The 13,731-nt window shown below is 45.1% G+C and overlaps 1 protein-coding gene across 1 annotated transcript in view; it reads right to left on the minus strand.

Annotated features, from left to right (window-relative positions):
- TCEA1 (transcription elongation factor A1) overlaps positions 1-13,731 on the minus strand; it is a 187,652-nt gene that overhangs the window by 23,557 nt on the left and 150,364 nt on the right. Inside the window, exon 9 of the mRNA XM_078687305.1 lies at positions 5,174-5,245. Coding sequence (XP_078543431.1) covers positions 5,174-5,245 — 72 coding nt within the window. The remainder of the gene's footprint in view (positions 1-5,173; positions 5,246-13,731) is intronic.

The raw sequence follows: 13,731 nt of genomic DNA on the forward strand, positions 1-13,731 counted from the left end.
CGACAGGAAACATGGGTCGCCCGGAGTCGGGCGATGGCGCCTGGCCACGTTCCTATCTACCGGCGAACCCGTAGCGGGCTTGGACCAAGTGCCCAAAAGAACGTCGGTTAAGGCCTCGTTAAACGGCAGCAGAGGCTCGGCTGAGCATGACTGCGGCTTAAGGACCTCAGTGAGGAGGTTAGTCGTCACGGCCGTGACGGGGAGCTCAAGGCCCAAGGCCTTGGCCGCCCTCATCAACACCACACTATAGGTTGCCCCCTCCTCCGTAGCCACGGTAGGAGGCGAGACAAAGCCAGTGTCTGGCGAAGTGTCAATACCACTGGCCTCCCCAAGGTCACCTGCCCAGTCCTCATGAGACTGGCATTCACGGGCCAGAGGGTCCTCAGACCCCTCCCAATCCTCCTCATCACCCATCTCCTGGTACTCAGGGTTAGAATATGATGGGGCCGGTTCATGGAAAGTAAACTCTCCGCGCGGCGCCGCTCCGGGGCCGGAACCGGGTCGAGGGAGGCATCGGGGACGGCGCCGGGGGTGACACCTGCGGGGTCGGCGCCGGGGAGGTCGTTAAGTCCACCGGCGACGACCCGGAACTGGATCAAGCGGGGCCCTGCAGCGCTGGGCCCTGCGGCGCCGGCGGCGTCGGAGCCGAAGCCCCCGACCCGCTAGGACCCCCAGATGGGTCCGCTGGGCCCGAAGGCGCAGTGGAGCCCGTCGGAGGAGAGAGGGACCTCCTGGCCATGAGGAACCGCTCGATCTCCTCCGGCGCCGCGTTAGGCCCAGGGACCAGAGGGTATGAGGCCGGACGCGGCGCCTGCGACTCCGACGGAGCCGCGTGGGCGGTGCCACCTGAACCCCCCCCGGCCGCGTCGCGCAAACGTCGGGGGGCGTCGGAAGAGCGATGACGTCTCTTCGACTTCTTGTGCTTACCTGACGACTTCGACCCTGAGGAGTGATGTCGACTCCCGGAGCTATGATGGCTCCGCTCCCGCGACCTCCATCCGGACCGGGACCTCTCTTGGCGCGGGGCCGACTGCCGGGGTTCGAGCCGCTTACGGGACCGCTCCCGTCTAGCCTTCGAAGTCAGGGCCCGGCAGTCGGAACAGGTCTTGTCGTCGTGGTCGACGCCGAGACAGTGGAGACACCGACGGTGAGGGTCGGTGACCGACATCAGCCGGTCGCAATCCTCACAGGGTTTAAAACCTGGCATCCCTACCGGCACCGTTCGGAGTCGAAGACTTCGAAAAAGAAAGATCAAAAAAGTTTTAGTCAAAAAGTGACTAAGGTACCACTTTTTCCGGATCTGCGCTGCTGGCGCGGAAAAAAGAAGAACTGACGTCAGCACGCGGAGGCGGCGTCTAAGTACTCCGACAACGTCATCCCGGCGCCCACGACGGACCCGCAGACGACGCCTACCGACGCGCAAGGGTACTGCTATGCAAAAATTTCCGGATCCAGTCTGACGCCTGGGGATATTCTAAGGTAAGGAATCTATCACTAACGTGTCTCTTTCAGATGTATAACTATCCAGCCAAGGAGGCAGGTGGGCATTTTAGGACTTGAATGAAGAGTCCTCCAATGCAGAACTAGGATTACAAGAACCTTTCCTTCTAAATCGTATAATCTTCACTGATAGTCAAATGCTTCAAAAGGGTAGCGAGTTAACCGCAGTTAAAGAAAGCAGCTGTTAGGCAACAGGAAAGACCACGAATAAGAAAATAAATACTGCCGTTAGGTATAAGAATATATATAACACTTGAAAAGGTTTTTAAGTGTTACTTGACCCTAACTTGCATCACCTTGTGTGTCCAAGTCTAGGCAATAAGGTCCAGTAAATGTACGTACTGAATTCCAATTTGCTGCCTAACAAAATATCAGCAATAGGAACATTCCTCAGCCATACTGTTATAACTGCTTTAGCCCTAGTGGAATGTGCTTAAGGCATGCCTGGGAGTGGCTTTCCTGCTAAGTGATCACGCGTAATAATGCAAACTACAATCAATCTAACAATAGATTGACTTAGTTGATTAAGATGGACACAATTCACAAGGAGCTGGTAGGCTTGAAGTGTACTTGTCAAGGTAGAACTGAAGTACACTTGTCATGTATAAACGATTGAAGGAACTGCTTGATCGGTGTCTAGGGAGTTGGGAAGGTGACGAGTAGTGTTATGATTTTGATATGAGAATCAGAAACGATTTTGGAAGGAAAGCATACTGTGTGTCCTCATCACTACCCTTTCAGAATGGAATGCCGTGTGAGGCTCGATGGAAGAAAGAGCCTGCAATTCCCTCACTCTCTGAACAGATGTGATGGCTATTGAAAGAGGCTACCTTTCAGCAAAGGTGTTGCAATGGAGTGCGGCGAACAGACTCTGAAGGAGGGCTTCTTAATTCTGACAGAACTATATTCAGACCAATCGGAAGAGTCAGTCTTCTTATGGGTAGCAATATACTAGAGTCCTTCTCGAAGTTTATAATCCCTGGAACCTTGAAAAAGGAAATCTAATTTGGAGATGCGGCTGGCAAATGCAGCCTATACAGTTACATTGCCCTATCTACTGTCATTTAAAAAGGACTCGTCAAGCAGGTTTTTGAAACGTCAATTTTAATTTTTTAGTATTATGTTTTTTCTCCCATATAAATGAATGGACTGACAATATAACCTGCCATAAGGCTGCAAACATTTACAATTGTGTCACTGTCTCCTAGAGGCCTTTCCAAAATAAGGCAAAGATACTACACAAAAGGTGACTTTAAAAGAAGTGCTCTGGGGTCCCCACACAGTGCTTATGATGATCAATGGAAATACTCCGACAGAGAAATGGTGGATACATATTTGAGCACTTATTTCAACCTGTGAGGACATGGATATACTTGATATATCTATGAACAGTGTCAAAACTGCAGCCATGTGTTAAGGAATGTTTGGCGTCAACACTTATTTCTGGAGTTAAGAGGTCTTCAATCTCTTCCTCCAGTACGGACTATCACAGAAGGAACACGTGCTTGGGCAGTGGGACTACTAGCCTTATTGATTATGATTCAACCAACTTTTCTATCTCTACCAATTATTTCAATGCTGAAACGTCTACTAGATACTAGAGCCACACCAAGTATGCCCTTTTGCTTATGTGCTCTCAATTGCAAAAGTCACTGCAGGTGTGGGGTGGAAATCTGCAGTTGGTTGCCGTAGTGCCTCTTTGGTCATGGCATAATGTTGGTCATCTACTCTTTGTTTTGCTCATTAGTCATGGTTTTACTTCCCTTCAACCAAATCGCTTTCTACAATACTTCAGATGAAATTTCACGGACCCATCTATTCTGGTTAACCAGTTACAGTGATACTCATCTTTTGCAGAGCAGTTGTTTTCTGAGACTACTCCAAAAAAGCTCACCCACCCCCTTTCACAACCATATGCAAAGTGCACCACTTTAAAAAGCTCTGTTCTTCTACCCAGCTCACCATTCAACCTATGATGAAAGGGTATACAGGGCTGAAAGCTTTTACTTACAAGGTTTATGTAATGTGGATTGACATTTTCCACAAACCTTGCACATTTCTACAATAATAGTGCTTTACACAGCCCTAAAACCTTTCAGCTTGTGGTACTCCTGAATTAAAAATAAATATTAAACTTTCTGAAATACGACCTTAACACAAATTACCAAAGTCAAGCCTCGAGATGCCTTTGCATTAATCTCGCATGAAGTAAGAAAACAAAAATCAATCAAGAGGCTGCGGACACACAGGACACTGTTAGACATCCTAAGGTGATCTTATAAGAGCGAAGACTATTGTTGATCCACACAACGAAAAACAGATCAGACCACAAAGGTTATAATTAAAGTACCCTAGATATCAAAGATACAATGCAGGATACAAAACTAGCACTAGACTTGGAAGGGGTTTGTAAGAAGCCATATGGCAAAAGACGCCAGTACCATAACACTGGTTGGTCTACCTGCCAAGGGGCAAACATAAGGCTCTATGAGGGCTTTGGTTAGTAGACAGTACTTCAGCCATACAAACACAGAAAAGTGTTATGGTGCCAACGAGTACCTGGAGTAAGGTCAAGAGAGGACTTCTCTTAAAATCATGGTCAAAAACTACTGAGGAGGTATGGAATTAAGTCCAATGCAGAGCTTAAAAAAAGCACATCAATGTTCCACTGTAATGCTCCCAAGGACACAGCCGGCTGTGGTCTGTTTAAAGAGTAAGACTTCTAAAGGCACTCTGGGCAGACATCCTCGTAAGGCCAAACAGCACTTTTGGTCTGGTAGGGTTGCTAAAGGTAGCCTGCACTTAGATCGAACATAAGAGTCCGTTAAATGCCATCTCAAGGAGTCCCTCAAAAAATAAAAGTAAATTTACATGTCAAAGAAGTCCAACAGAAAGAAAAAGCTGGAGCATCAAAAGGAGGCATACAATTGCACCAAAGAACCCATTTAAACAAAAAAAGATGTGGGGTGAGTGAGGAGGGTAGTGAAAAGTATTAAAGTCCTAAAAAGAAACACAACACTAATAAGCCGCCCAAAAAAGTTCAGAATTACAAATGTGTCATGGAGAAAAAGGCCCTAACAGAAGCCAGCTAGTAGTGCTTTAAAAATTCTCCCTACCAGACAACTGGAGAGGACTACAATACAAGGCAATGTGAGCATGGTTCTAGACCTTGGCACCTATATTACCATGTTTCATCTACTTTAAGTTAGAAAACAATGGCCAGTGATCTTGGTACAGACACCACAAGTTCGGAAAAAGAACAATTGGATGTAAAAGCACATAAAAATGGCAGTCAAAGGAACTATTCTCCAAAATATTCAAATATCTGAATAAAAGCACTTTCACAATTATTTGCATATATTCTTATAACATTAATTAACCTGACGAACAGAAGTGCTAGCTTGGCAGTTTTTTTAAGTGAACATGAAAAGTATTTCTGGAAGGCTTTGGCATACATTTCATGGTCAATAACATGCTGTACGATAATTTGTCTGTGCAGCCTCGCATAGTGCAAACCAGACCTTTTGCCATATCAGGGCGCTGCAATGAAATGTGTGGATGCCCATACAAGTAAACCAAAGACATACTTTTGGATTTCTCTCATGCAGTACTGAAATGCAAATGTTTCCCCAACCTTTGTGGTTGGTAATAAAATACAAAACATGGTATTTACCTTCCACCTGTTTCCACATGAATTACATAAAACAAATGTGGTCATCGGTTCATCAGCACTGCGAGTCTGGACCTGTAGAAAACAAAAAACATTTGTTTCAGTACTGACCTTTTAAATAAAATAGATCTGTTAAACCGTGTACCAAACAGTATAAACTTTTATCAACTTTATATACAGTGGCCATTATTCTAATATTCTGGGATGCACTTGGGCATAACTTGGATATTATCTTTCATGCATTTTCAAATTTCGCTCCGACCAATTACAGAACCGCTAAAAACAAAACGTTCCCGAAGAGAAGGATTTGAACCATTGTTTAGGTCTATATCTTCTGAAGATCCATAAATACAAATCACGTCTTTATCAAAACAATACTAGAGCTCAAACAGAAAGAAAAAAGCCTTGACTTTAAGGTACACACAGAATATCGCAATTCTGTGATTGCACTTGTGTGTCGTGTCGATAAGAAGCTGCTTAGACTTCATGGTATGACTGTTTACCGATTAACGTCATTGTCATTCTGCTGGTACCTTAAAGACCCTTTCCAGTAACACATGCAATTTTAAAAAGCATTATGTTTCTAACTTGTAACAAGGGAAGGTCAATACTTGTTTGGGAAACCTAGTATATTTGCTGGCCAATCATCAGCACTTCATGAAACTGCATTTTACATAGTAGGATAGTGTTTATCTGCTTTACAGCTTATATTTGATATTCTTTAACATGCACTGCATCTTGTGCTGCCTGAGCTACGAAAGGCAGAAAAATAGGAACTATGTTGCAATGGGAAGGTCTACTTCATGGTTAATGGGAGTGTACCCATGGAATGAGAGTGTAACTGCATGTGAAACAGGTATCGTGACTGACTGTCTCAGGTTTCACATTAATCTAGTCCCGGAGCTGCCCTGTGATATAATGGGGGGGGAGGGGCACCAAGGAGGCACTCCCATTAAACAATGGGCTACTGCCCTTGCCTTGGCTACACCACAAAAGGCAGTGGTGGTATTGTACAGCGCTTTTTTTTTTTTTACTTGTGTGACCGGACAATTTTCCTCCATGTAAGAGTGTAGTCTCCTGACCTACCTCGGGTAAAGCTCTCTTGTTATGTGAAACCCAGAACCTTGTGCTGACAGTCTCTGTGTAGTTGGCTGTGTGTTGAAGTGCAGTCAGTATGTAGAATATGGACGGTAGCAGTACTCTGTGTTGTAGGAGCACCTGAAATAGTAGGATCCATTCAGGGTGTCTCTGGTTTGGCACTGCACAAACCTGAGTGCGAGCACGGCTTCCCCAAACAGTGAAAGCGTACTGGATGTAGACAAGGCTAGCTTTAGAAAGGTCATTACAGTCGTTAGGAAAGTGCTGCTGATTAGTGCTTCCTTGGCACCGCTATTATTGCTGGATGATAGATATGGGGTAAGAGAGAGTGAGTGCGTGTTGTCGTTTCTGTTGTTCAGGACAATTACGTTTTTAAGCAATCCTGGTCTTTTGTCGGTCTGTCTGTCGATCCACATCTCGATGTGGGTAGTGCACTAAAGTGGGAACTAAAACACCCCACTGTATTCCAGCTCCAAGTTCTTCATGGCCAAGGAAGAAGTGCTGAGAGACGAGAGTGACTACCTGCACGATAGCCAGTCTCCCAGAAGTGAGGGGATAGCACCTGAAGTCTGCAACTTGATTAGTGCCTGCCATTACCTGCGCACTAAAAGGCAGTTGAATGACATTTTGCACAGAGGGCGATTTCACCACCCAATCTACAGATACTGTGGAGAATCTACAGTATTAAGATCCTACAGTTCTCTATTTATTAAGGTGTGGTAAGACTTAGAACAATGCGAGAATTTCTCACTTTTCAGACATAAATACCATTGCTTACATTTATCAGTCATTCTAACAAAGAGCACTAAGCACTCACTATATATACATTTGTGGATGGTGAGCTTTGGAGTTCGAGGTATGAACACAAACTGCTTCCTCTACTGACAGGGTGACTAGATGTATGCGATTTTGGGGCTGAAGCATAATCCACAACTGCTGTATAATATGAACATTTGAACAAAAAAATAGCTTATTGCTCAAACAGAATAGAAAATTACAAAAAATGCAGCAACATGTTTCTTTGCAAAAGCGGATTGTTCACCTTTCTGTGGTTTATTACTGTGTCTGGATGTCAAACTGGTACTAATGAGGGGAAATATTTATCCCGGTAGCGCTCGGGTGTAAAATGACAAAATAATGAAAACCCTATCACAAAATGTGCTGTGTTATATAGCACATAGTTTGCTTTTTCCTGCCGCATAATTGAGTCAGCCCTGCAACATAATTTGGTCCTCTACTACCTCATAATTTCAGTGGCCTGGGCTACTAGAATGAAACATGGTGTAAATGAAGTATGCCACTTACCCTATACGCATCTATTCGTATCGTGTATTGCTGCAGATTCACATGCTATACATACTCCTGCCATCTAGTATTGGGGCTGAACTATGCAAATTGTCTTTCCTAGAGGAAGTTTTATAATTGGTGTTGCGCATCGTCTCTCCTCCCCCTCAAGGCATTGCGCATGTTCAACAGCTCCTTTGTTATATAATGTTTTTCCCCTTGCCCTATAAGGAGTGAGGATATAGTCTCCTAAGTTGTTAAGACCCTGGATTTGACTGGGTCTTTGAAGATGTCTTTGGATACAGTCAGTACAGATCCTATCATGGGCAGGTAGTGTACGCTGCCCTCAGTGTGCGATAAGTCTCAATTGAGAAATCGGTTTGCTCCTCCGTGGTGTGCATTGGGAGCTTGTGGTACTCTGCAATTCTCTGAATGACACTGATTATGCGGGGGTGTCATCCGGTGGTGATGCTTTTCAAACTGGTGTTTCCATGTCTGGGTCAGGAAGAACAACGTAGTAATCATCCAACGGGTCCTTGGTGTGGTCTGTGCCTTCTGTCCATTGTGAATCTGTGTATGGGGTCTCCCCCTCTTCCTGTGGAGAGGGTGGTTGTGTTTGTGGGGATCCAGGTGGGCTAAACGTAATTTGGTTTGTGACCATGTGCATTAGTGCCATCATCATAGGTGAAGGCAGTGGCAGATCCTGCTCTTGTGTCTGTGTTTTGGTATTTCTTTGCGGTTTTTCTGCATGAATTCTTGAAGTCCCTCAACAACTATGCCCTTTTCCTCAGATGGCATATGAGACTGTGTCTTTTGTTTCTTTGAAGCAGGCGTAGAGTTGCCAGAAACTGTGTGGTTTTGTAACCCCAGATGTATATTTCTTCTTCTGTCCCGAAGAGTGACCATTGTGTTGGTCTGTCCTTGGAGCAGAGGGCTATTTCGATGTAAAGATGCTCGATCCCAAGCGTTTCTTCGGATACAATGCTTTAGTTGGGGTTAAAGTCTGTTTGGTAGCTTTCAGTGCCGAAGTGCTCGTCAGTGCGGACTTATGCTTTGGTGCGGATGTGTTGCTGGAGTCATCCCTGTGATGTGGCCTGGTCGTCCAATTGGGATCAAGAACGTTCTCGTCCCCTCTCGGCTCAGAGGCATGCTCGCGGTGTCGACCTGAGCTCTAGGGCTGTGGCGCAACGTGGCCTGGTGGGGGGAGGTGTGTGCAAGATTGTCTTGGTACGTTGCGGATCAACAGTACTCCAGGTACGTGGCATCACACTGGCCCTGACGGAGGAATCGGGAGCGGCAGTGTCGGCCCCTCAACATGTACCAGAGCTTCTTCATCCCCAGAGGAGAAATTGGAGGCAACATAGTGGGGGCTGGCAAATGCAACCCCACCTACTATTGGTGCATCGGACTCAATTTCTTCCCCACTATCATGCCAGAACTCCAGCTTGGCGACCTGCTCCATGGTGTGTGCCAGGCGACGATTCCTTTGGGTCCGAAGCGTCTTTGTTTTTAAACAAAGTGCACTCATCTTCTTTGTGCTTTGGGAATGAGCAAAGATTACACACCTAGTGAGTGTCTGAGTGTGCGCAATTGGCCCCAGACCGAGGGCACAGTCGAAAAAGGTCTTTCTTAGTCTCCATCACCCGGAGACGTGCATTCTCGAGGTCTCTGTCGCTCTCTCTCTATCTCTCTGTATTCGCTTCCCAGCATCTCAGATCAGTTGGATGTAGTTAACGGGATTGCTGGTTGATCTTTCAGATGTCGGGAAAAAAACTTTCTAACAAAGGAACTGTTGAACATGCACATTGCCTCGAGGGGGGAAGAGAGAAGACACCTATCATAAAACTTCCTTGAGGAAAAACAATTTGCAGAGATTGGGCCCAACACTAGATAGCAGGAGTATCAGACACAGATTTAATCCTTTACCCACTCAGAGGGAGACACTCTAAATCTGGCCTTCCCCAGTAGCATGTCAATATCAAGCGCATCTCTTTCATGAAGGCTTTATCTGTATTGATTAACCATCATCATTACCTGTTCTCCTTAATACTATCAAAAAAGCTCTCCAGAACTATGTATAGTGGCTCTCCAAGTATAAAATCAATTTAAAAAAAACACACAAAATTCAAGATTGCCTGACAGGCTATCAACAATTGGTTTCAGTCATATGAAAGGGAAGGGCAAAAGCTGAAAATCGTGAGGAACAACCCAAGTGATAGCCAACAAAGACTTGTGTAAAGGGCCTATTAAGGAAAGCCACAACAATGGAGAAAGTAAAAAAGGCTACTAGGCAAACAGGCATCAAACCAAACGAGTGACTTATGCAAGATTTCCTGAGAATTTACTAAACTGAGTAAAATAAAACGCCAAAATTGTCTCTAACGCAGAGGTGTGGAATTTAATAAAATATCTACTTGTCCATGGGACAGGAAGCTTCATAAACCTACTTATCCTGTACAAAATCCACTTGTCCTGTTGGTGCCATGTAGTGCACTGTCAAATAATGGCAGCACTCATTATAGAAGAGCTCAGATAATAGCCTCTCTGGTTAGGTCAGGCTCACAGTATAGAAGGATTTGAATACTAGTGATTTCCGTATGTGGACTCTTTTCTGCAGATCGACCCATTCATCCTTTTATTCACCCACTGATATTTAGCATTTCACATTTACATTGGCCTCCATTTATTCTTTTGATCAGCCTTTCACCATTCTGTTTGTCAATCCATCCGCCCATCCATATCCAAATCTACAGATCCATCCCCAAACTTATCCATCCATCATTCCATCCATTCCCTCATCCACTCTTCCGCTCATCCATCAATTTACCCTTTCACTCATCCATCCTTCCACTTACGGATCCATCCACCCTGCAACCATCTTTTCACCCTTTTCTTCATCAATACATCCATCGTCCATTCACCATCCCTGTCACTCATCCATCCTTTCACTCATTCATCCATCCAGCAAGCCATACTTATATTCATACACTCACTCATCTATCCACCCTTTCACCCACACATCCATCCTTTTACTCACTCATCCCTACAAGTTAATTATGGGCCTTTGACTGCCGAACTGCAGAGAGAAGAGGCTCATCAAGAGCTCCACCCTCGCTGTAGCTGCAAAAGTGAGTGGTTCACGACACTCATGGCCAAACCTATCCTTCCAGCTCCAAATCTATTATTCAAACTCCTCCATTCCTCCTCCCTTCCTTCCACTCATCCATCCATCCTTTTGCTAATCCATCCACTTTCACCCCCTCCATCCACCCTTCCACTCACATCCATCCACCCTCACTCATCCCTCCTTCCACCGTTTCACTTAACTATCCACCCATCAATCTATCCAACTATCCACCCATCAATCTATCCAACTATCCACCCATCAATCTATCCAACTATCCACCCATCCATCTATCAATATATCCACCCACCCATCAATCTATCCAACCTTCCTCCCATCAATCTATCCAACCTTCTACCCATCAATCCATCCAACCTTCTACCCATCAATCCATCAATCCATCCAACCTTCTACCCATCAATCCATCCAACCTTCCACCCATCAATCTATCCATCCATCTATATATCCATCCAACCTTCCACCCATCAATCTATCCATCTATATATCCATCAATCCATCTGTATATCCATCCTTCCATCAATCCATCCATCCATCCACCCACCCACCCTTCCTTCCACCCACCCATCCATCCATCCGCCATTCAACCACTTTCTCTCCTCCATCAATCCACCCTTTCATTCATCCATCCACCCTTTCATTCAACCATCCATCCTTTCACTCATCCATCCACTTTTACCCCATTCATTTATTCACCCTTGCACTCATCCATCCATGCATATATCCAACCACCCTTTCATGTCAATTATGAACCTTTGTCTGGACCTGCAGAAAGAAGAGGCCCCTTAAGAACTCCACAGCTGCTGTAGCTGCTACAGAGGCATGTTCAGATACCCCTGGTGCACGCACAAAGTGAGACGAGAGGCCCATTGCAAGGAGAGAAATGAGGGTGTGCCTGAGGATTGCTTGAATTCCCCATGGGGAAACTAATGAGCTAAAATGTAAGCACTGGATGAGGTAAGATATGAGAGACCAAGGCGAGCGGGTCAGGGCAGTCAGAGGGGGCAGCAGAGGGGGGTGGGGTTAGCAAGTACAGGCACCGGGTGAAACTTAAGGTGGACAGGAAAAGCAAAGTGCAAAGGAGGGCTGTGCAGGGGCTGCATGAGAAGAGAAAGCATGGGCTCTACTGTAGGCCCCCGAGGAAAGGGTAAGGAGGGTTCCTGGGGACGATTTGAGGCTCAAGGGTGAAGCACATAATAAAAGGCAGGGGGTCACAAGGTTAAAGTCAGAACAGGAGCCAAGAGGCCGTTAAGACAGCCTCTTACATTCCAGTGATGTGAGTGTTCTGGAGCTGCAGAAGCTCCATGTTTGTCTCCTGCTCGAAGAAAATGAAAGGACCAGAGGAGGGCCTGGAAACCACACAGGAGCCTCGGGGAGAGAGCAAAAAGACTCTTCTTACAGTGCTGTGGATGTTTTATATGGCGCTGCAACTTTGAGCTCAGCTCCATCATGCTGTTGTTCTGCTCTGGGTAAGTTAAAGTGCAGGCCCCAGCTTTTGCATTGACCCTTTCACTGCCAATAAACTGCTCAGAGCTCCTTATTAACTGGCTGTGACCAAAAGGGTTGAACAGGCTGTGTATCGGATTACCATAAGACTGTCTACTTGTCCTTTGGACAAGTTAGAAATTAAAACCTCTTGCCCTTGTAAGGAATCTAGATGTCTCAGGCGTCGGGAGATAGGAATTCCCCACCCCTGCTCTAACCACCATGAACAAGAAACTAAGGAAAGCAGTGTTTACATTGCCTGCAGTACAACACATGCGATTACAACGTGGTTGTTACAATGACCGCGTTGTTACAATGCTAACCATTACAAAGCAAGTCGTTTCTAGGACTTGCTGTAGGGGGCGCTCTAAACTAAGGAATAGTATAATTTACTATTCCAACACCTACTCTACTGTTCAGCAAGCTGGAGTTGAAATAGTAAATTATACTATTCCTAAGTCTAGCGCGCCCCCCCTACAGCAAGTTGTAGAAACAACTTGCGATGTAATGATATGCGTTGTAACAACGCAGCCGTTGTAACAACCGTGTTGTAATCGCATGCGTTGTACCGCATGCAATGTAACCGCATATTCAAACCTAAAGGTAGGTAGAGAGAAACTGCGGAACCTTGCCACATACTCTGATCCAATTCGGACCACCTCACCCAAAAATAAAATATTCTTTATCCATTTGCAGTAAAAAAAAAATCCAAACAACGTTAAAAGCAGCTGTTAAGCTAAAAATCTCACTTGAAACCCGCATGGCAAAAAACATTAACAAGCATTGGCATAGCCAATAGGTTTCGCTTTTGGGACCTTATAAGTATTTAGTTATGCAGCACAATATCATTGGTGGAACAACAACTGTTGCATGGCTAAACACTTATAAGGTCCCAAAGGCGAGACCTATTGGCTATGCCAATGCTTGTTTATTTTATTACAGATCCGCAGCAAATACCAATGCTCTCCATGTGCTGCTTCAGTAGAACTAAGACAAAACTAAAAAAGTGAAATGAAAATGCTGTTCGCCAGGCTACTATTTATAAGCGATGCAACGGAGGGGAAAAAAGAAAGATACAAAATGTGTACCGTTGTCACTGCATTAGTAAAATAAAATGCGATTGCTTCCTTTGGTGGTCCAGCCTAAACAGCTTTTGATGGGTTGCCATCCTTTTTTTTAAAATGAAAATAGATAAAACTACATACGCAGAATGGATTTTGGTCAACCCCCTTCATCCAGTGGTCTGTTCAGCTGCCAGCCATGTGTTATTTCAGCATGGAACACAGGGTCAGCTCAATTCAGCCACTGGCTTGCTTGAGTTGCGAGCGACTGTTCTTGCTGGCTATAGTTTTACGGTATTATTCCAATAAGAGTTAGAGGTGAATGCCCCCATAGGACATTCTTTTTTTCGCCAAATAAAAGATAAACCACAAAAAAGGAGGACGACCACATGAAACCAGTGTTTGCAGTCAGCAAGAAAAATGCCTGCTTGGCATTGGCAATACATAAGGCCTGAAACTAATAAACAAGATCTTAAAATACCGAAGTGCAA

This window comes from Lissotriton helveticus, chromosome 4_1 (assembly GCF_964261635.1).
Source record: "Lissotriton helveticus chromosome 4_1, aLisHel1.1, whole genome shotgun sequence".
In the NCBI taxonomy this organism is placed as follows: Eukaryota; Metazoa; Chordata; class Amphibia; order Caudata; family Salamandridae; genus Lissotriton; species Lissotriton helveticus.